Source organism: Oncorhynchus clarkii, unplaced genomic scaffold (genome assembly GCF_045791955.1).
Source record: "Oncorhynchus clarkii lewisi isolate Uvic-CL-2024 unplaced genomic scaffold, UVic_Ocla_1.0 unplaced_contig_2528_pilon_pilon, whole genome shotgun sequence".
Taxonomy (NCBI): Eukaryota; Metazoa; Chordata; class Actinopteri; order Salmoniformes; family Salmonidae; genus Oncorhynchus; species Oncorhynchus clarkii.
In genome coordinates, this window is record NW_027258771.1 from 12,501 (window position 1) to 35,831 (window position 23,331).

At 44.5% G+C, this 23,331-nt stretch overlaps 1 protein-coding gene across 1 annotated transcript in view; it reads right to left on the minus strand.

The window, feature by feature from the left end:
• Positions 1-17,616, minus strand: part of LOC139398522 (adhesion G protein-coupled receptor L3-like) — a gene marked incomplete at both ends in the record, with an annotated part of 21,572 nt that extends 3,956 nt beyond the window's left edge. Inside the window, 4 exons of the mRNA XM_071144469.1 lie at positions 96-281; positions 2,028-2,131; positions 17,136-17,300; positions 17,392-17,616. Coding sequence (XP_071000570.1) covers positions 96-281; positions 2,028-2,131; positions 17,136-17,300; positions 17,392-17,616 — 680 coding nt within the window. The remainder of the gene's footprint in view (positions 1-95; positions 282-2,027; positions 2,132-17,135; positions 17,301-17,391) is intronic.
• Positions 17,617-23,331: the final 5,715 nt, after the last annotated feature.

The window sequence follows — 23,331 nt, forward strand, 5'->3', positions numbered from 1 at the left end:
TCAGACAGCAATCCATGTGTGAACTACAGTTTGTGTGACCGATCCCTTCAATATCGAAATGAACTTAACGAGAGTATTTTTCCCCCCTGCAGTACCTTGTTGAGGCTGCGGGCGGCGCTGTCCTTGCCCCCGGGGGTCAGGTTTCTGAGCTGAACATCCAGCAGGTCAACCAGCTGGGCCATGGCCCTCACCGTAGAGGGGACGTCACCGGGACGCAACAACCCTTTAGTCTGCTCGGCCAGCTCCCTGGCAACCACGGCTGCCGTCTCGCCGCTACGCAACTAGAGGAGGAGGAGGAGGATGAAGATAGAACAGATAGGTCAAACAACAACAATAGTAATGACAGTGATTAAACAACTGATCGTGATTAAAACAACTGATAGTAATGATAGTGATTAAAACAACTGATAGTGATTAAAACAACTGATAGTGATTAAAACAACTGATAGTAATGATAGTGATTAAAACAACTGATAGTGATGATAGTGATTAAACAACTGATAGTCATTAAACAACTGATAGTGATTAAAACAACTGATAGTCATTAAACAACTGATAGTGATTAAACAACTGATAGTGATTAAAACAACTGATAGTCATTAAACAACTGATAGTGATTAAAACAACTGATAGTAATGATAGTGATTAAAACAACTGATAGTGATTAAAACAACTGATAGTGATTAAAACAACTGATGGTGATTAAAACAACTGCAGATAAACTCAGAATGAAACAAATGTCTTCAATATTTCTTGTCTTTGTCATGATATTCACGACTCCTATAATGACGATGATGCTGATACTAACCAGAATGTATAAATGAGCTAAAGTCTCCTCAGTCCTACACCGTACATCTTTACTCTCTATCGTCTTTAACATCATATAACCAGGAACTGAGCTCATCACACAGCTGTCGTCTTTAACATCATATAACCAGGAACTGACCTCATCACACAGCTATCATCTTTAACATCATATAACCAGGAACTGAGCTCATCACACAGCTATCATCTTTAACATCATATAACCAGGAACTGAGCTCATCACACAGCTATCGTCTTTAACATCATATAACCAGGAACTGAGCTCATCACACAGCTGTCGTCTTTAACATCATATAACCAGGAACTGACCTCATCACACAGCTATCATCTTTAACATCATATAACCAGGAACTGAGCTTATCACACAGCTATCGTCTTTAACATCATATAACCAGGAACTGACCTCATCACACAGCTATCATCTTTAACATCATATAACCAGGAACTGAGCTTATCACACAGCTATCGTCTTTAACATCATATAACCAGGAACTGAGCTTATCACACAGCTATCGTCTTTAATATCATATTACCAGGAACTGACCTCATCACACAGCTGTCGTCTTTAACATCATATAACCAGGAACTGAGCTTATCACACAGCTATCGTCTTTAACATCATATAACCAGGAACTGAGCTTATCACACAGCTATCGTCTTTAACATCATATAACCAGGAACTGACCTCATCACACAGCTGTCGTCTTTAACATCATATAACCAGGAACTGAGCTTATCACACAGCTATCGTCTTTAACATCATATAACCAGGAACTGACCTCATCACACAGCTGTCGTCTTTAACATCATATAACCAGGAACTGAGCTTATCACACAGCTATCGTCTTTAACTGAGCTTATCACACAGCTATCATCTTTAACTGACCTCATCACACAGCTATCGTCTTTAACGTCATATAACCGGGAACTGACCTCATCAAACAGCCAAAATAGTACAGGAAGTCTCTGAACCAACCCTGTCTCGTCTACAGTGGTGGCAGGGTTCGCAAATGGAACCCTGTTAAGTGCCATTTTGGGGCACAGTCTAGATCTTCCCCAGTATCTTCCCCAATGTGTCTCCATGCGTGAGAAACTGAGAGAACAAACTGCCCCTGGGTCCAGATCCGTAATGGACGCCCTAGAATGTGTTTCAATGGGAGAGCCGCGTAGCCGCAATGGCCGCCGCCAGCAGTCATACTCACTTTCTGCATGATGTGGTTGACCCAGGGAGACGTGCAGTTGCTGATGTCGGGGCCTTGGGGATCCCAGTAGCCCTGCTGAGCAACACACACGTATGTAGCTACGCCTGGAAGACACACAAACACCAAGACAACACGCTTAGCAAACACAGTAAGACAGCGTTGACATTCAGAGAGTGGGCAGGGAGGCAGGAAGTACGGAGGAGCCAGGGGTTTGTGGCACGTGTGTGTGTGTGTGTGTGTGTGTGTGGTGTGTATGTGTGTGTGTGTGTGTGTGTGTGTGTGTGTGTGTGTGTGTGTGTGTGTGTGTGATAATTAACCAGACAAAGGACAGTGTTTCACATTCATGAGTCTGAGCAGTAGGATCATACTCTACTTACCAACCTTAGTACTGGAGAGGACAGAGACGGACATTATGGGGGGTTAAAGAACTGCTGATCTGAATCTAACACACGTCCCTACACATTTGTGTTTGTGAGTGTGTGTGTGTGTGTGTTTGTGTGTGTGTGTGTGTGTGTGTTTCTCATAATGAGATGTATTGTATGCTGTATATGCATGTATGCCTGTCATGGCACATGAAATGAACGTTGTTACAGTGTTAACATGACCTATATATGATGTTCATGTTTCATATTATACGTTATCACACCACTCACGCTCTAACAGAGAACAACTCACGCTCTAACAGAACAACTCACGCTCCAACAGAACAACTCACGCTCTAACAGAACAACTCACGCTCTAACAGAACAACTCACGCTCTAACAGAACAACGCACGCTCTAACAGAACAACGCACGCTCTAACAGAGAACAACTCACGCTCTAACAGAGAACAACTCACGCTCTAACAGAAGAACTCACGCTCTAACAGAACAACTCACGCTCTAACAGAACAACTCACGCTCTAACAGAGAACATCTCACGCTCTAACAGAACAACTCGCGCTCTAACAGAACAACTCAAACTCTAACAGAACAACTCGCGCTCTAACAGAACAACTCACGCTCTAACAGAAGAACAACTCACGCTCTAACAGAGAACAACTCACACTCTAACAGAGAACAACTCACGCTCTAACAGAACAACTCACGCTCTAACAGAACAACTCACGCTCTAACAGAACACCTCACGCTCTAACAGAGAACAACTCACGCTCTAACAGAACAACTCACGCTCTAACAGAGAACAACTCACGCTCTAACAGAACAACTCACGCTCTAACAGAACAACTCACGCTCTAACAGAGAACAACTCACGCTCTAACAGAGAACAACTCACGCTCTAACAGAAGAACTCACGCTCTAACAGAACAACTCACGCTCTAACAGAAGAACTCACGCTCTAACAGAAGAACTCACGCTCTAACAGAACAACTCACGCTCTAACAGAGAACAACTCACGCTCTAACAGAACAACTCACGCTCTAACAGAACAACTCACGCTCTAACAGAGAACAACTCACGCTCTAACAGAGAACAACTCACACTCTAACAGAGAACAACTCACACTCTAACAGAGAACAACTCACACTCTAACAGAGAACAACTCACGCTCTAACAGAACAACTCACGCTCTAACAGAGAACAACTCACGCTCTAACAGAGAACAACTCACGCTCTAACAGAACAACTCACGCTCTAACAGAACAACTCACGCTCTAACAGAGAACAACTCACGCTCTAACAGAGAACAACTCACGCTCTAACAGAAGAACTCACGCTCTAACAGAACAACTCACGCTCTAACAGAACAACTCACGCTCTAACAGAAGAACTCACGCTCTAACAGAACAACTCACGCTCTAACAGAGAACAACTCACGCTCTAACAGAACAACTCACGCTCTAACAGAACAACTCACGCTCTAACAGAGAACAACTCACGCTCTAACAGAGAACAACTCACACTCTAACAGAACAACTCACGCTCTAACAGAGAACAACTCACACTCTAACAGAGAACAACTCACGCTGTAACAGAGAACAACTCACACTCTAACAGAACACCTCACGCTCTAACAGAACAACTCACGCTCTAACAGAACAACTCACGCTCTAACAGAACAAATCACACTCTAACAGAGAACAACTCACGCTCTAACAGAACAACTCACGCTCTAACAGAACAACTCACGCTCTAACAGAACAACTCACGCTCTAACAGAACAACTCACGCTCTAACAGAACAACTCACGCTCTAACAGAACAACTCACGCTCTAACAGAGAACAACTCACGCTCTAACAGAGAACAACTCACGCTCTAACAGAGAACAACTCACGCTCTAACAGAACAACTCACGCTCTAACAGAACAACTCACGCTCTAACAGAACAACTCACGCTCTAACAGAACAACTCACGCTCTAACAGAACAACTCACGCTCTAACAGAACAACTCACGCTCTAACAGAGAACAACTCACGCTCTAACAGAGAACAACTCACGCTCTAACAGAACAACTCACGCTCTAACAGAACAACTCACGCTCTAACAGAACAACTCACGCTCTAACAGAACAACCCACGCTCTAACAGAGAACAACTCACGCTCTAACAGAGAACAACTCACGCTCTAACAGAGAACAACCCACGCTCTAACAGAATGTAAAGCCAGGCTCTAACAGAGAACAACCCACGCTCTAACAGAATTTAAAGCCAGGCTCTAACAGAGAACAACCCACGCTCTAACATAATTTAAAGCCAGGCTCTAACAGAGAACAACCCACGCTCTAACAGAATTTAAAGCCAGGCTCTAACAGAGAACAACCCACGCTCTAACAGAATTTAAAGCCAGGCTCTAACAGAGAACAACCCACGCTCTAACATAATTTAAAGCCAGGCTCTAACAGAGAACAACCCACGCTCTAACAGAATTTAAAGCCAGGCTCTAACAGAGAACAACCCACGCTCTAACAGAATTTAAAGCCAGGCTCTAACAGAGAACAACCCACGCTCTAACAGAATGTAAAGCCAGGCTCTAACAGAGAACAACCCACGCTCTAACATAATTTAAAGCCAGGCTCTAACAGAGAACAACCCACGCTCTAACAGAATTTAAAGCCAGGCTCTAACAGAGAACAACCCACGCTCTAACAGAATGCAAAGCCAGGCTCTAACAGAGAACAACCCACGCTCTAACAGAATTTAAAGCCAGGCTCTAACAGAGAACAACCCACGCTCTAACAGAACAACTCACGCTCTAACAGAACAACTCACGCTCTAACAGAACAACTCACGCTCTAACAGAACAACTCACGCTCTAACAGAACAACTCACGCTCTAACAGAACAACTCACGCTCTAACAGAGAACAACTCACGCTCTAACAGAGAACAACTCACGCTCTAACAGAACAACTCACGCTCTAACAGAACAACTCACGCTCTAACAGAACAACTCACGCTCTAACAGAACAACCCACGCTCTAACAGAGAACAACTCACGCTCTAACAGAGAACAACTCACGCTCTAACAGAGAACAACCCACGCTCTAACAGAATGTAAAGCCAGGCTCTAACAGAGAACAACCCACGCTCTAACAGAACAACTCACGCTCTAACAGAACAACTCACGCTCTAACAGAACAACTCACGCTCTAACAGAACAACTCACGCTCTAACAGAACAACTCACGCTCTAACAGAACAACTCACGCTCTAACAGAACAACTCACGCTCTAACAGAACAACTCACGCTCTAACAGAGAACAACTCACGCTCTAACAGAGAACAACTCACGCTCTAACAGAACAACTCACGCTCTAACAGAACAACTCACGCTCTAACAGAACAACTCACGCTCTAACAGAACAACCCACGCTCTAACAGAGAACAACTCACGCTCTAACAGAGAACAACTCACGCTCTAACAGAGAACAACCCACGCTCTAACAGAATGTAAAGCCAGGCTCTAACAGAGAACAACCCACGCTCTAACAGAATTTAAAGCCAGGCTCTAACAGAGAACAACCCACGCTCTAACATAATTTAAAGCCAGGCTCTAACAGAGAACAACCCACGCTCTAACAGAATTTAAAGCCAGGCTCTAACAGAGAACAACCCACGCTCTAACAGAATTTAAAGCCAGGCTCTAACAGAGAACAACCCACGCTCTAACATAATTTAAAGCCAGGCTCTAACAGAGAACAACCCACGCTCTAACAGAATTTAAAGCCAGGCTCTAACAGAGAACAACCCACGCTCTAACAGAATTTAAAGCCAGGCTCTAACAGAGAACAACCCACGCTCTAACAGAATGTAAAGCCAGGCTCTAACAGAGAACAACCCACGCTCTAACATAATTTAAAGCCAGGCTCTAACAGAGAACAACCCACGCTCTAACAGAATTTAAAGCCAGGCTCTAACAGAGAACAACCCACGCTCTAACAGAATGCAAAGCCAGGCTCTAACAGAGAACAACCCACGCTCTAACAGAATTTAAAGCCAGGCTCTAACAGAGAACAACCCACGCTCTAACAGAATGTAAAGCCAGGCTCTAACAGAGAACAACCCACGCTCTAACAGAATGTAAAGCCAGGCTCTAACAGAGAACAACCCACGCTCTAACATAATTTAAAGCCAGGCTCTAACAGAGAAAAACCCACGCTCTAACAGAATTTAAAGCCAGGCTCTAACAGAGAACAACCCACGCTCTAACAGAATTTAAAGCCAGGCTCTAACAGAGAACAACCCACGCTCTAACAGAATTTAAAGCCAGGCTCTAACAGAGAACAACCCACGCTCTAACAGAATTTAAAGCCAGGCTCTAACAGAGAACAACCCACGCTCTAACAGAATGTAAAGCCAGGCTCTAACAGAGAACAACCCACGCTCTAACATAATTTAAAGCCAGGCTCTAACAGAGAACAACCCACGCTCTAACAGAATTTAAAGCCAGGCTCTAACAGAGAACAACCCACGCTCTAACAGAATGCAAAGCCAGGCTCTAACAGAGAACAACCCACGCTCTAACAGAATTTAAAGCCAGGCTCTAACAGAGAACAACCCACGCTCTAACAGAATGTAAAGCCAGGCTCTAACAGAGAACAACCCACGCTCTAACAGAATGTAAAGCCAGGCTCTAACAGAGAACAACCCACGCTCTAACAGAATGTAAAGCCAGGCTCTAACAGAGAACAACCCACGCTCTAACATAATTTAAAGCCAGGCTCTAACAGAGAACAACCCACGCTCTAACAGAATTTAAAGCCAGGCTCTAACAGAGAACAACCCACGCTCTAACATAATTTAAAGCCAGGCTCTAACAGAGAACAACCCACGCTCTAACAGAATTTAAAGCCAGGCTCTAACAGAGAACAACCCACGCTCTAACAGAATTTAAAGCCAGGCTCTAACAGAGAACAACCCACGCTCTAACAGAATGTAAAGCCAGGCTCTAACAGAGAACAACTCACGCTCTAACATAATTTAAAGCCAGGCTCTAATAGAGAACAACCCACGCTCTAACAGAATTTAAAGCCAGGCTCTAACAGAGAACAACTCACGCTCTAACAGAATTTAAAGCCAGGCTCTAACAGAGAACAACCCACGCTCTAATATAATTTAAAGCCAGGCTCTAACAGAGAACAACCCACGCTCTAACATAATTTAAAGCCAGGCTCTAACAGAGAACAACCCACGCTCTAACATAATTTAAAGCCAGGCTCTAACAGAGAACAACTCACGCTCTAACAGAACAACTCACGCTCCAACAGAACAACTCACGCTCTAACAGAACAACTCACGCTCTAACAGAACAACTCACGCTCTAACAGAACAACGCACGCTCTAACAGAGAACAACTCACGCTCTAACAGAGAACAACAGAACAGCTCACGCTCTAACAGAGAACATCTCACGCTCTAACAGAACAACTCGCGCTCTAACAGAACAACTCACGCTCTAACAGAACACCTCACGCTCTAACAGAGAACAACTCACGCTCTAACAGAGAACAACTCACGCTCTAACAGAGAACAACTCACGCTCTAACAGAGAACAACTCACGCTCTAACAGAACAACTCACGCTCTAACAGAAGAACAACTCACGCTCTAACAGAGAACATCTCACGCTCTAACAGAACAACTCGCGCTCAAACAGAACAACTCACGCTCTAACAGAAGAACAACTCACGCTCTAACAGAGAACAACTCACACTCTAACAGAGAACAACTCACGCTCTAACAGAGAACAACTCACGCTCTAACAGAGAACAACGCACGCTCTAACAGAGAACAACTCACGCTCTAACAGAGAACAACTCACGCTCTAACAGAACAACTCACGCTCTAACAGAAGAACTCACGCTCTAACAGAGAACAACTCACGCTCTAACAGAACAACTCACGCTCTAACAGAACAACTCACGCTCTAACAGAACAACTCACGCTCTAACAGAGAACAACTCACGCTCTAACAGAGAACAACTCACGCTCTAACAGAGAACAACTCACGCTCTAACAGAAGAACTCACGCTCTAACAGAACAACTCACGCTCTAACAGAGAACAACTCACGCTCTAACAGAACAACTCACGCTCTAACAGAGAACAACTCACACTCTAACAGAACAACTCACGCTCTAACAGAGAACAACTCACACTCTAACAGAGAACAACTCACGCTGTAACAGAGAACAACTCACACTCTAACAGAACACCTCACGCTCTAACAGAACAACTCAAGCTCTAACAGAACAACTCACGCTCTAACAGAACAACTCACACTCTAACAGAGAACAACTCACGCTCCAACAGAACAACTCACGCTCTAACAGAACAACTCACGCTCTAACAGAGAACAACTCACGCTCTAACAGAGAACAACTCACGCTCTAACGGAGAACAGCTCACGCTCTAACAGAACAACTCACGCTCTAACAGAACAACTCACGCTCTAACAGAACAAATCACGCTCTAACAGAACAACTCACGCTCTAACAGAACAACTCACGCTCTAACAGAGAACAACTCACGCTCTAACAGAACAACTCACGCTGTAACAGAGAACACCTCAAGCTCTAACAGAACAACTCAGGCTCTAACAGAACAACCCACGCTCTAACAGAAGAACTCACGCTCTAACAGAGAACAACTCACGCTCTAACAGAACAACTCACGCTCTAACAGAACAACTCACGCTCTAACAGAACAACTCACGCTCTAACAGAGAACAACTCACGCTCTAACAGAGAACAACTCACGCTCTAACAGAGAACAACTCACGCTCTAACAGAAGAACTCACGCTCTAACAGAACAACTCACGCTCTAACAGAGAACAACTCACGCTCTAACAGAACAACTCACGCTCTAACAGAGAACAACTCACACTCTAACAGAACAACTCACGCTCTAACAGAGAACAACTCACACTCTAACAGAGAACAACTCACGCTGTAACAGAGAACAACTCACACTCTAACAGAACACCTCACGCTCTAACAGAACAACTCAAGCTCTAACAGAACAACTCACGCTCTAACAGAACAACTCACACTCTAACAGAGAACAACTCACGCTCCAACAGAACAACTCACGCTCTAACAGAACAACTCACGCTCTAACAGAGAACAACTCACGCTCTAACAGAGAACAACTCACGCTCTAACGGAGAACAGCTCACGCTCTAACAGAACAACTCACGCTCTAACAGAACAAATCACGCTCTAACAGAACAACTCACGCTCTAACAGAACAACTCACGCTCTAACAGAGAACAACTCACGCTCTAACAGAACAACTCACGCTGTAACAGAGAACACCTCAAGCTCTAACAGAACAACTCAGGCTCTAACAGAACAACCCACGCTCTAACAGAGAACAACTCACGCTCTAACAGAGAACAACTCACGCTCTAACAGAGAACAACCCACGCTCTAACAGAATGTAAAGCCAGGCTCTAACAGAGAACAACCCACGCTCTAACAGAATTTAAAGCCAGGCTCTAACAGAGAACAACCCACGCTCTAACAGAATTTAAAGCCAGGCTCTAACAGAGAACAACCCACGCTCTAACATAATTTAAAGCCAGGCTCTAACAGAGAACAACCCACGCTCTAACAGAATTTAAAGCCAGGCTCTAACAGAGAACAACCCACGCTCTAACAGAATTTAAAGCCAGGCTCTAACAGAGAACAACCCACGCTCTAACATAATTTAAAGCCAGGCTCTAACAGAGAACAACCCACGCTCTAACAGAATTTAAAGCCAGGCTCTAACAGAGAACAACCCACGCTCTAACAGAATGCAAAGCCAGGCTCTAACAGAGAACAACCCACGCTCTAACAGAATTTAAAGCCAGGCTCTAACAGAGAACAACCCACGCTCTAACAGAATGTAAAGCCAGGCTCTAACAGAGAACAACCCACGCTCTAACAGAATGTAAAGCCAGGCTCTAACAGAGAACAACCCACGCTCTAACATAATTTAAAGCCAGGCTCTAACAGAGAACAACCCACGCTCTAACAGAATTTAAAGCCAGGCTCTAACAGAGAACAACCCACGCTCTAACATAATTTAAAGCCAGGCTCTAACAGAGAACAACCCACGCTCTAACAGAATTTAAAGCCAGGCTCTAACAGAGAACAACCCACGCTCTAACAGAATTTAAAGCCAGGCTCTAACAGAGAACAACCCACGCTCTAACAGAATGTAAAGCCAGGCTCTAACAGAGAACAACTCACGCTCTAACATAATTTAAAGCCAGGCTCTAATAGAGAACAACCCACGCTCTAACAGAATTTAAAGCCAGGCTCTAACAGAGAACAACTCACGCTCTAACAGAATTTAAAGCCAGGCTCTAACAGAGAACAACCCACGCTCTAATAAAATTTAAAGCCAGGCTCTAACAGAGAACAACCCACGCTCTAACATAATTTAAAGCCAGGCTCTAACAGAACACAACCCACGCTCTAACATAATTTAAAGCCAGGCTCTAACAGAGAACAACTCACGCTCTAACAGAATTTAAAGCCAGGCTCTAACAGAGAACAACCCACGCTCTAATAAAATTTAAAGCCAGGCTCTAACAGAGAACAACCCACGCTCTAACATAATTTAAAGCCAGGCTCTAACAGAACACAACCCACGCTCTAACATAATTTAAAGCCAGGCTCTAACAGAGAACAACCCACGCTCTAACAGAACAACTCACGCTCCAACAGAACAACTCACGCTCCAACAGAACAACTCACGCTCTAACAGAACAACTCACGCTCTAACAGAACAACTCACGCTCTAACAGAACAACGCACGCTCTAACAGAGAACAACTCACGCTCTAACAGAGAACAACAGAACAGCTCACGCTCTAACAGAGAACATCTCACGCTCTAACAGAACAACTCGCGCTCTAACAGAACAACTCACGCTCTAACAGAACACCTCACGCTCTAACAGAGAACAACTCACGCTCTAACAGAGAACAACTCACGCTCTAACAGAGAACAACTCACACTCTAACAGAGAACAACTCACGCTCTAACAGAGAACAACTCACGCTCTAACAGAGAACAACGCACGCTCTAACAGAGAACAACTCACGCTCTAACAGAGAACAACTCACGCTCTAACAGAACAACTCACGCTCTAACAGAAGAACTCACGCTCTAACAGAGAACAACTCACGCTCTAACAGAACAACTCACGCTCTAACAGAACAACTCACGCTCTAACAGAACAACTCACGCTCTAACAGAGAACAACTCACGCTCTAACAGAGAACAACTCACGCTCTAACAGAGAACAACTCACGCTCTAACAGAAGAACTCACGCTCTAACAGAACAACTCACGCTCTAACAGAGAACAACTCACGCTCTAACAGAACAACTCACGCTCTAACAGAGAACAACTCACACTCTAACAGAACAACTCACGCTCTAACAGAGAACAACTCACACTCTAACAGAGAACAACTCACGCTGTAACAGAGAACAACTCACACTCTAACAGAACACCTCACGCTCTAACAGAACAACTCACGCTCTAACAGAACAACTCACGCTCTAACAGAACAACTCACACTCTAACAGAGAACAACTCACGCTCCAACAGAACAACTCACGCTCTAACAGAACAACTCACGCTCTAACAGAGAACAACTCACGCTCTAACAGAGAACAACTCACGCTCTAACGGAGAACAGCTCACGCTCTAACAGAACAACTCACGCTCTAACAGAACAACTCACGCTCTAACAGAACAACTCACGCTCTAACAGAACAACTCACGCTCTAACAGAACAAATCACGCTCTAACAGAGAACAACTCACGCTCTAACAGAACAACTCACGCTGTAACAGAGAACACCTCAAGCTCTAACAGAACAACTCAGGCTCTAACAGAACAACCCACGCTCTAACAGAGAACAACTCACGCTCTAACAGAGAACAACCCACGCTCTAACAGAATGTAAAGCCAGGCTCTAACAGAGAACAACCCACGCTCTAACAGAATTTAAAGCCAGGCTCTAACAGAGAACAACCCACGCTCTAACAGAATTTAAAGCCAGGCTCTAACAGAGAACAACCCACGCTCTAACATAATTTAAAGCCAGGCTCTAACAGAGAACAACCCACGCTCTAACAGAATTTAAAGCCAGGCTCTAACAGAGAATAACCCACGCTCTAACAGAATTTAAAGCCAGGCTCTAACAGAGAACAACCCACGCTCTAACAGAATGTAAAGCCAGGCTCTAACAGAGAACAACCCACGCTCTAACATAATTTAAAGCCAGGCTCTAACAGAGAACAACCCACGCTCTAACAGAATTTAAAGCCAGGCTCTAACAGAGAACAACCCACGCTCTAACAGAATGCAAAGCCAGGCTCTAACAGAGAACAACCCACGCTCTAACATAATTTAAAGCCAGGCTCTAACAGAGAACAACCCACGCTCTAACAGAATGTAAAGCCAGGCTCTAACAGAGAACAACCCACGCTCTAACAGAATGTAAAGCCAGGCTCTAACAGAGAACAACCCACGCTCTAACATAATTTAAAGCCAGGCTCTAACAGAGAACAACCCACGCTCTAACATAATTTAAAGCCAGGCTCTAACAGAGAACAACCCACGCTCTAACATAATTTAAAGCCAGGCTCTAACAGAGAACAACCCACGCTCTAACAGAATTTAAAGCCAGGCTCTAACAGAGAACAACCCACGCTCTAACAGAATTTAAAGCCAGGCTCTAACAGAGAACAACCCACGCTCTAACAGAATTTAAAGCCAGGCTCTAACAGAGAACAACCCACGCTCTAACAGAATGTAAAGCCAGGCTCTAACAGAGAACAACCCACGCTCTAACATAATTTAAAGCCAGGCTCTAACAGAGAACAACCCACGCTCTAACAGAATTTAAAGCCAGGCTCTAACAGAGAACAACCCACGCTCTAACAGAATGCAAAGCCAGGCTCTAACAGAGAACAACCCACGCTCTAACAGAATTTAAAGCCAGGCTCTAACAGAGAACAATCCACGCTCTAACAGAATGTAAAGCCAGGCTCTAACAGAGAACAACCCACGCTCTAACAGAATTTAAAGCCAGGCTCTAACAGAGAACAACCCACGTTCTAAAGAAAAGACAAGCCAGACAGAAACCCACTTGTTCCATTGTTTAAATAACAGAAGCTCTGTGTGTGTAGTGTTAGTCAAACACTTATTGTCTGCTGTCTGGAACATGAAAAACCTGCACTGGGTGGAAATAGTATTTACTGCTGGAAAGGATGTGAATTTATAAAGACTATTTCCAGTGAGTGTGGAATTGTCCTTATTTTCAAGGACAACCCCAACCCTAATCCTGATCCCAACTACTTTTTTTACAAGAATTTAAACACCCCAACCTTAATCCTGATCCCAACTACTTTCTTACAAGGATTTAAACACCACAACCCTAATCCTGATCCCAACTACTTTTTTACAAGGATTTAAACACCCCAACCCTAATCCTGATCCCAACCAACTTTTTACAAGGATTTAAACACCCCAACCCTAATCCTGATCCCAACTACCTTTTTACAAGGATTTAAACACCCCAACCCTAATCCTGATCCCAACTACCTGTTTACAATGATTTAAACACCCCAACCCTAATCCTGATCCCAACTACCTGTTTACAATGATTTAAACACCCCAACCCTAATCCTGATCCCAACTACCTGTTTACAATGATTTAAACACCCCAACCCTAATCCTGATCCCAACTACCTTTTTACAAGGACTTAAACACCCCAACCCTAATCCTGATCCCAACTACCTTTTTACAAGGACTTACAAGGACTTCTTGATTCTGCTGGTCTCATCTAGTGCTTGTCTGTAGTAACTACTGTATATCTGTAGATGTTGGGGAGGCAGGTAGCCTAGAGGTTAGAGATGACTTGCCTAGTTAAGTAAAGGTCAAATACAAAACATGTATAAAAAAATATGTAATTACTATAATATACTACATGTATTATATCTGACTGTAGTAACTACTGTATATCTGTAGATGTAATTACTATGATATACTACATGTATTATATCTGACTGTAGTAACTACTGTATATCTGTAGATTACTATGATATACTACATGTATTATATCTGACTGTAGTAACTACTGTATATCTGTAGATTACTATAATATACTACATGTAATATATCTGACTGTAGTAACTACTGTATATCTGTAGATGTAATTACTATAATATACTACATGTATTATATCTGACTGTAGTAACTACTGTATATCTGTAGATGTAATTACTATAATATACTACATGTATTATATCTGACTGTAGTAACTACTGTATATCTGTAGATGTAATTACTATAATATACTACATGTATTATATCTGACTGTAGCAACTACTGTATATCTGTAGATGTAATTACTATAATATACTACATGTATTATATCTGACTGTAGTAACTACTGTATATCTGTAGATGTAATTACTATAATATACTACATGTATTATATCTGACTGTAGTAACTACTGTATATCTGTAGATTACTATAATATACTACATGTATTATATCTGACTGTAGTAACTACTGTATATCTGTATATGTAATTACTATAATATACTACATGTATTATATCTGACTGTAGTAACTACTGTATATCTGTAGATTACTATAATATACTACATGTATTATATCTGACTGTAGTAACTACTGTATATCTGTATATGTAATTACTATAATATACTACATGTATTATATCTGACTGTAGTAACTACTGTATATCTGTAGATTACTATAATATACTACATGTATTATATCTGACTGTAGTAACTACTGTATATCTGTATATGTAATTACTATAATATACTATATGTATTATATCTGACTGTAGTAACTACTGTATATCTGTATATGTAATTACTATAATATACTACATGTATTATATCTGACTGTAGTAACTGCTGTATATCTGTATATGTAATTACAATAATATACTACATGTATTATATCTGACTGTAGTAACTACTGTATATCTGTATATGTAATTACTATAATATACTACATGTATTATATCTGACTGTAGCAACTACTGTATATCTGTAGATGTAATTACTATAATATACTACATGTATTATATCTGACTGTAGTAACTACTGTATATCTGTAGATGTAATTACTATAATATACTACATGTATTATATCTGACTGTAGCAACTACTGTATATCTGTAGATGTAATTACTATAATATACTACATGTATTATATCTGACTGTAGTAACTACTGTATATCTGTATATGTAGTTACTATGATATACTACATGTATTATACGTGACGGGGCTGTAGTTAGTAGTGTCCCTACAGGACAGGGCTGTAGTTAGTAGTGTAGTTAGTTACCTAGTGTCCCTACAGGACAGGGCTGTAGTTAGTAGTGTCCCTACAGGACAGGGCTGTAGTTAGTAGTCTAGTTACCTAGTGTCCCTACAGGACAGGGCTGTAGTTACCTAGTGTCCCTACAGGACAGGGCTGTAGTTAGTAGTGTAGTTACCTAGTGTCCCTACAGGACAGGGCTGTAGTTAGTAGTGTAGTAACCTAGTGTCCCTACAGGACAGGGCTGTAGTTAGTAGTGTCCCTACAGGACAGGGCTGTAGTTAGTAGTGTAGTTACCTAGTGTCCCTACAGGACAGGGCTGTAGTTAGTAGTGTAGTTACCTAGTGTCCCTACAGGACAGGGCTGTAGTTACCTAGTGTCCCTACAGGACAGGGCTGTAGTTAGTAGTGTAGTTACCTAGTGTCCCTACAGGACAGGGCTGTAGTTAGTAGTGTAGTAACCTAGTGTCCCTACAGGACAGGGCTGTAGTTAGTAGTGTCCCTACAGGACAGGGCTGTAGTTAGTAGTGTCCCTACAGGACAGGGCTGTAGTTACCTAGTGTCCCTACAGGACAGGGCTGTAGTTAGTAGTGTAGTTACCTAGTGTCCCTACAGGACAGGGCTGTAGTTAGTAGTGTAGTTACCTAGTGTCCCTACAGGACAGGGCTGTAGTTAGTAGTGTAGTTACCTAGTGTCCCTACAGGACAGGGCTGTAGTTAGTAGTGTCCCTACAGGACAGGGCTGTAGTTAGTAGTGTAGTTACCTAGTGTCCCTACAGGACAGGGCTATAGTTACCTAGTGTCCCTACAGGACAGGGCTGTAGTTAGTAGTGTCCCTACAGGACAGGGCTGTAGTTAGTAGTCTAGTTACCTAGTGTCCCTACAGGACAGAGCTGTAGTTAGTAGTGTAGTTACCTAGTGTCCCTACAGGACAGGGCTGTAGTTAGTAGTGTAGTTACCTAGTGTCCCTACAGGACAGGGCTGTAGTTACCTAGTGTCGCTAGAGGACAGGGCTGTAGTTAGTAGTGTAGTTACCTAGTGTCCCTACAGGACAGGGCTGTAGTTAGTAGTGTAGTTACCTAGTGTCCCTACAGGACAGGGCTGTAGTTACCTAGTGTCGCTAGAGGACAGGGCTGTAGTTAGTAGTGTAGTTACCTAGTGTCCCTACAGGACAGGGCTGTAGTTAGTAGTGTAGTTACCTAGTGTCCCTACAGGACAGGGCTGTAGTTACCTAGTGTCGCTAGAGGACAGGGCTGTAGTTAGTAGTGTAGTTACCTAGTGTCCCTACAGGACAGGGCTGTAGTTACCTAGTGTCCCTACAGGACAGGGCTGCTTGGCCATCTGTCCCTGCTGGGTTCTGGGCCAGGACACTTCAGCTGTCACCCTGGGGGAGCAGTGGTCCTGGGGGGGTATGACCGGGGGCTGGGGAGGCAGAGGGGGAACACCCATGGCTGGAACCGACCGTCCGTTACCTACCGGAGATGTACATGTTAAAAACAGGTACAATTATTATACGATAACACATTGGAACAGAATGAGTTCATTTCCGTTAATGGCCGTTACCGGGGTTAACGATCTCTGGGATCTGGTTATCGCCGGGGACGACCACGCCACCACCTGCAGGGTTCCGCACGGTTGTGGTTGTCCGGGACCGTTGACCGGGTAAGGTGGTGAGGATTGGTCGCGCCGTGGTATAGTAGGGAGGAGACCGGGTGGTCGTGGTCCGACTGGTGGAGGAAGAGGAGGAGGGGACTTTGGGAGGCCCGTGGATGACTGGAGGAACCAAGTCTGGACGGAGAGAGAAAGAGAGAGAGATGAGAGAGAGATGATCCAATTAGAGAAACAAGAGAAGAAGGAACTGTTGTGGTGGAGGAAGGAAGGAAGTCTGAATGGAGAGAAGGAGAGAGAGAAGGAGAGAGAGAGAGAGAGAGAGAGAGAGAGAAGGAGAGAAGAGAGAGAGAGAAGGAGAGAGAAGGAGAGAGAGGACAGGGAGAGAGGAGAGAGGAGAGAGAAGGAGAGAGAGAAGGAGAGAGAAGGAGAGAGAGAAGGAGAGAGAAGGAGAGAGAGAGGAGAGAGAAGGAGAGAGAGAAGGACAGAGAGAGAGAAGGAGAGAGAACGAGAGAGAGAAGGAGAGAGAGAGAGAAGGACAGAGAGAGAGAAGGAGAGAGAGAGAGAGAGAGAAGGAGAGAGAGAGAGAGAGAGAGAGAGAAGGAGAGAGAAGGAGAGAGAGAGAAGGAGAGAGAAGGAGAGAGAGAGAGAAGGAGAGAGAAGGAGAGAGAGAGAAGGAGAGAGAAGAGAGAGAGAGAGAGAGGAGAGAGAAGGAGAGAGAGAGAAGGAGAGAGAGAGAGAGAGAGAAGGAGAGAGAAGGAGAGAGAGAGAAGAGAGAGAGAGAGAGAGAGAGGAGAGAGGAGAGAGAGAGAAGGAGAGAGAGAGAGAGAGAGAGAGAGAGAGAGAGAAGGAGAGAGAAGGAGAGAGAGAGAAGGAGAGAGAAGGAGAGAGAGAGAAGGAGAGAGAAGGAGAGAGAGAGAGAGAGAGAGGAGAGAGAAGGAGAGAGAGAGAAGGAGAGAGAAGGAGAGAGAGAGAGAGAGAAGGAGAGAGAAGGAGAGAGAGAGAAGGAGAGAGAAGGAGAGAGAGAGAGAGAGAGGAGAGAGAAGGAGAGAGAGAGAAGGAGAGAGAGAGAAGGAGAGAGAGAGAAGGAGAGAGAAGGAGAGAGAGAGAAGGAGAGAGAGAGAAGGAGAGAGGAGAGAGAGAGAAGGAGAGAGAGAGAAGGAGAGAGAGAGAAGGAGAGAGAGAGAAGGAGAGAGAAGGAGAGAGAGAGAAGGAGAGAGAGAGAAGGAGAGAGAGAAGGAGAGAGAGAGAAGGAGAGAGAGAGAAGGAGAGAGAGAGAAGGAGAGAGAGAGAAGGAGAGAGAAGGAGAGAGAGAGAAGGAGAGAGAGAGAGAGAGAGAGAGAAGGAGAGAGAGAGAAGGAGAGAGAGAGAAGGAGAGAGAGAGAAGGAGAGAGAGAGAAGGAGAGAGAAGGAGAGAGAGAGAAGGAGAGAGAGAGAGAGAGAGAAGGAGAGGGAGATAAATGAGTTAGATAAAGAAGGGAATGTACTAGTCCTGGTTGGTGTGGAGGAAACAATGGAATAGATAAAGAAAATGCAGTGGAGTGTAACTGTTCAGAAAGGAACGTACTAAACTGTTGTTCTGGGGGGGTAAAAGGAACGTACTAAACTGTTGTTCTGGGGGGGGGTAAAAGGAACGTACTAAACTGTTGTTCTGGGGGGGTAAAAGGAACGTACTAAACTGTTGTTCTGGGGGGGGGTAAAAGGAACGTACTAAACTGTTGTTCTGGGGGGGGGGTAAAAGGAACGTACTAAACTGTTGTTCTGGGGGGGTAAAAGGAACGTACTAAACTGTTGTTCTGGGGGGGGGGGTAAAAGGAACGTACTAAACTGTTGTTCTGGGGGGGGGTAAAAGGAACGTACTAAACTGTTGTTCTGGGGGGGTAAAAGGAACGTACTAAACTGTTGTTCTGGGGGGGTAAAAGGAACGTACTAAACTGTTGTTCTGGGGGGGGGGTAAAAGGAACGTACTAAACTGTTGTTCTGGGGGGGTAAAAGGAACGTACTAAACTGTTGTTCTGGGGGGGTAAAAGGAACGTACTAAACTGTTGTTCTGGGGGGGTAAAAGGAACGTACTAAACTGTTGTTCTGGGGGGGTAAAAGGAACGTACTAAACTGTTGTTCTGGGGGGGGTAAAAGGAACATACTAAACTGTTGTTCTGGGGGGGGGGTAAAAGGAACGTACTAAACTGTTGTTCTGGGGGGGTAAAAGGAACGTACTAAACTGTTGTTCTGGGGGGGTAAAAGGAACGTACTAAACTGTTGTTCTGGGGGGGGGGTAAAAGGAACGTACTAAACTGTTGTTCTGGGGGGGTAAAAGGAACGTACTAAACTGTTGTTCTGGGGGGGTAAAAGGAACGTACTAAACTGTTGTTCTGGGGGGGGGGTAAAAGGAACGTACTAAACTGTTGTTCTGGGGGGGGGGTAAAAGGAACGTACTAAACTGTTGTTCTGGGGGGGGGTAAAAGGAACGTACTAAACTGTTGTTCTGGGGGGGGGTAAAAGGAACGTACTAAACTGTTGTTCTGGGGGGGGTAAAAGGAACGTACTAAACTGTTGGGGGGGGGAAAAGGAACGTACTAAACTGTTGTTCTGGGGGGGGGGTAAAAGGAACGTACTAAACTGTTGTTCTGGGGGGGGGTAAAAGGAACGTACTAAACTGTTGTTCTGGGGGGGGGTAAAAGGAACGTACTAAACTGTTGTTCTGGGGGGGGGGGTAAAAGGAACGTACTAAACTGTTGTTCTGGGGGGGGGGTAAAAGGAACGTACTAAACTGTTGTTCTGGGGGGGGTAAAAGGAACGTACTAAACTGTTGTTCTGGGGGGGTAAAAGGAACGTACTAAACTGTTGTTCTGGGGGGGGGTAAAAGGAACGTACTAAACTGTTGTTCTGGGGGGGGGTAAAAGGAACGTACTAAACTGTTGTTCTGGGGGGGGGTAAAAGGAACGTACTAAACTGTTGTTCTGGGGGGGGTTAAAGGAACGTACTAAACTGTTGTTCTGGGGGGGGGGTAAAAGGAACGTACTAAACTGTTGTTCTGGGGGGGGGTAAAAGGAACGTACTAAACTGTTGTTCTGGGGGGGTAAAAGGAACGTACTAAACTGTTGTTCTGGGGGGGGGTAAAAGGAACGTACTAAACTGTTGTTCTGGGGGGGGGTAAAAGGAACGTACTAAACTGTTGTTCTGGGGGGGGTTAAAAGGAACGTACTAAACTGTTGTTCTGGGGGGGTTAAAAGGAACGTACTAAACTGTTGTTCTGGGGGGGTAAAAGGAACGTACTAAACTGTTGTTCTGGGGGGGTTAAAAGGAACGTACTAAACTGTTGTTCTGGGGGGGGTTAAAAGGAACGTACTAAACTGTTGTTCTGGGGGGGTTAAAAGGAACGTACTAAACTGTTGTTCTGGGGGGGTAAAAGGAACGTACTAAACTGTTGTTCTGGGGGGTAAAAGGAACGTACTAAACTGTTGTTCTGGGGGGGGTTAAAAGGAACGTACTAAACTGTTGTTCTGGGGGGGTAAAAGGAACGTACTAAACTGTTGTTCTGGGGGGGGGGTAAAAGGAACGTACTAAACTGTTGTTCTGGGGGGGTAAAAGGAACGTACTAAACTGTTGTTCTGGGGGGGGGGTAAAAGGAACGTACTAAACTGTTGTTCTGGGGGGGGGTAAAAGGAACGTACTAAACTGTTGTTCTGGGGGGGGGTAAAAGGAACGTACTAAACTGTTGTTCTGGGGGGGTAAAAGGAACGTACTAAACTGTTGTTCTGGGGGGGGGTAAAAGGAATGTACTAAACTGTTGTTCTGGGGGGGGTAAAAGGAACGTACTAAACTGTTGTTCTGGGGGGGGGTAAAAGGAACGTACTAAACTGTTGTTCTGGGGGGGGGTAAAAGGAACGTACTAAACTGTTGTTCTGGGGGGGGGGGTAAAAGGAACGTACTAAACTGTTGTTCTGGGGGGGGGGTAAAAGGAACGTACTAAACTGTTGTTCTGGGGGGGGGGGGTAAAAGGAACGTACTAAACTGTTGTTCTGGGGGGGTAAAAGGAACGTACTAAACTGTTGTTCTGGGGGGGTAAAAGGAATGTACTAAACTGTTGTTCTGGGGGGGGGCTAAAAGGAACGTACTAAACTGTTGTTCTGGGGGGGGGTAAAAGGAACGTACTAAACTGTTGTTCTGGGGGGGGGGTAAAAGGAACGTACTAAACTGTTGTTCTGGGGGGGTAAAAGGAACGTACTAAACTGTTGTTCTGGGGGGGTAAAAGGAATGTACTAAACTGTTGTTCTGGGGGGGGGGTAAAAGGAACGTACTAAACTGTTGTTCTGGGGGGGGGTAAAAGGAACGTACTAAACTGTTGTTCTGGGGGGGGGGTAAAAGGAACGTACTAAACTGTTGTTCTGGGGGGGGGGTAAAAGGAACGTACTAAACTGTTGTTCTGGGGGGGGGGTAAAAGGAACGTACTAAACTGTTGTTCTGGGGGGGTAAAAGGAACGTACTAAACTGTTGTTCTGGGGGGGGGGGTAAAAGGAACGTACTAAACTGTTGTTCTGGGGGGGGGGTAAAAGGAACGTACTAAACTGTTGTTCTGGGGGGGGGGGGGTAAAAGGAACGTACTAAACTGTTGTTCTGGGGGGGGGGGTAAAAGGAACGTACTAAACTGTTGTTCTGGGGGGGGGGTAAAAGGAACGTACTAAACTGTTGTTCTGGGGGGGTAAAAGGAACGTACTAAACTGTTGTTCTGGGGGGGGGGTAAAAGGAACGTACTAAACTGTTGTTCTGGGGGGGGGGTAAAAGGAACGTACTAAACTGTTGTTCTGGGGGGGGGTAAAAGGAACGTACTAAACTGTTGTTCTGGGGGGGTAAAAGGAACGTACTAAACTGTTGTTCTGGGGGGGTAAAAGGAACGTACTAAACTGTTGTTCTGGGGGGGTAAAAGGAACGTACTAAACTGTTGTTCTGGGGGGGGTAAAAGGAACGTACTAAACTGTTGTTCTGGGGGGGTAAAAGGAACGTACTAAACTGTTGTTCTGGGGGGGGGGGGTAAAAGGAACGTACTAAACTGTTGTTCTGGGGGGGTAAAAGGAACGTACTAAACTGTTGTTCTGGGGGGGTAAAAGGAACGAACTAAACTGTTGTTCTGGGGGGGGGTAAAAGGAACGTACTAAACTGTTGTTCTGGGGGGGGTAAAAGGAACGTACTAAACTGTTGTTCTGGGGGGGTAAAAGGAACGTACTAAACTGTTGTTCTGGGGGGGGGTAAAAGGAACGTACTAAACTGTTGTTCTGGGGGAAGGTAAAAGGAACGTACTAAACTGTTGTTCTGGGGGGGGTAAAAGGAACGTACTAAACTGTTGTTCTGGGGGGAGGTAAAAGGAACGTACTAAACTGTTGTTCTGGGGGGGTAAAAGGAACGTACTAAACTGTTGTTCTGGGGGGGGGGTAAAAGGAACGTACTAAACTGTTGTTCTGGGGGGGTAAAAGGAACGTACTAAACTGTTGTTCTGGGGGGGGGGTAAAAGGAACGTACTAAACTGTTGTTCTGGGGGGGGGTAAAAGGAACGTACTAAACTGTTGTTCTGGGGGGGGGTAAAAGGAACGTACTAAACTGTTGTTCTGGGGGGGTAAAAGGAACGTACTAAACTGTTGTTCTGGGGGGGTAAAAGGAACGTACTAAACTGTTGTTCTGGGGGGGGGTAAAAGGAACGTACTAAACTGTTGTTCTGGGGGGGGTAAAAGGAACGTACTAAACTGTTGTTCTGGGGGGGTAAAAGGAACGTACTAAACTGTTGTTCTGGGTGGGGGGTAAAAGGAACGTACTAAACTGTTGTTCTGGGGGAAGGTAAAAGGAACGTACTAAACTGTTGTTCTGGGGGGGGTAAAAGGAACGTACTAAACTGTTGTTCTG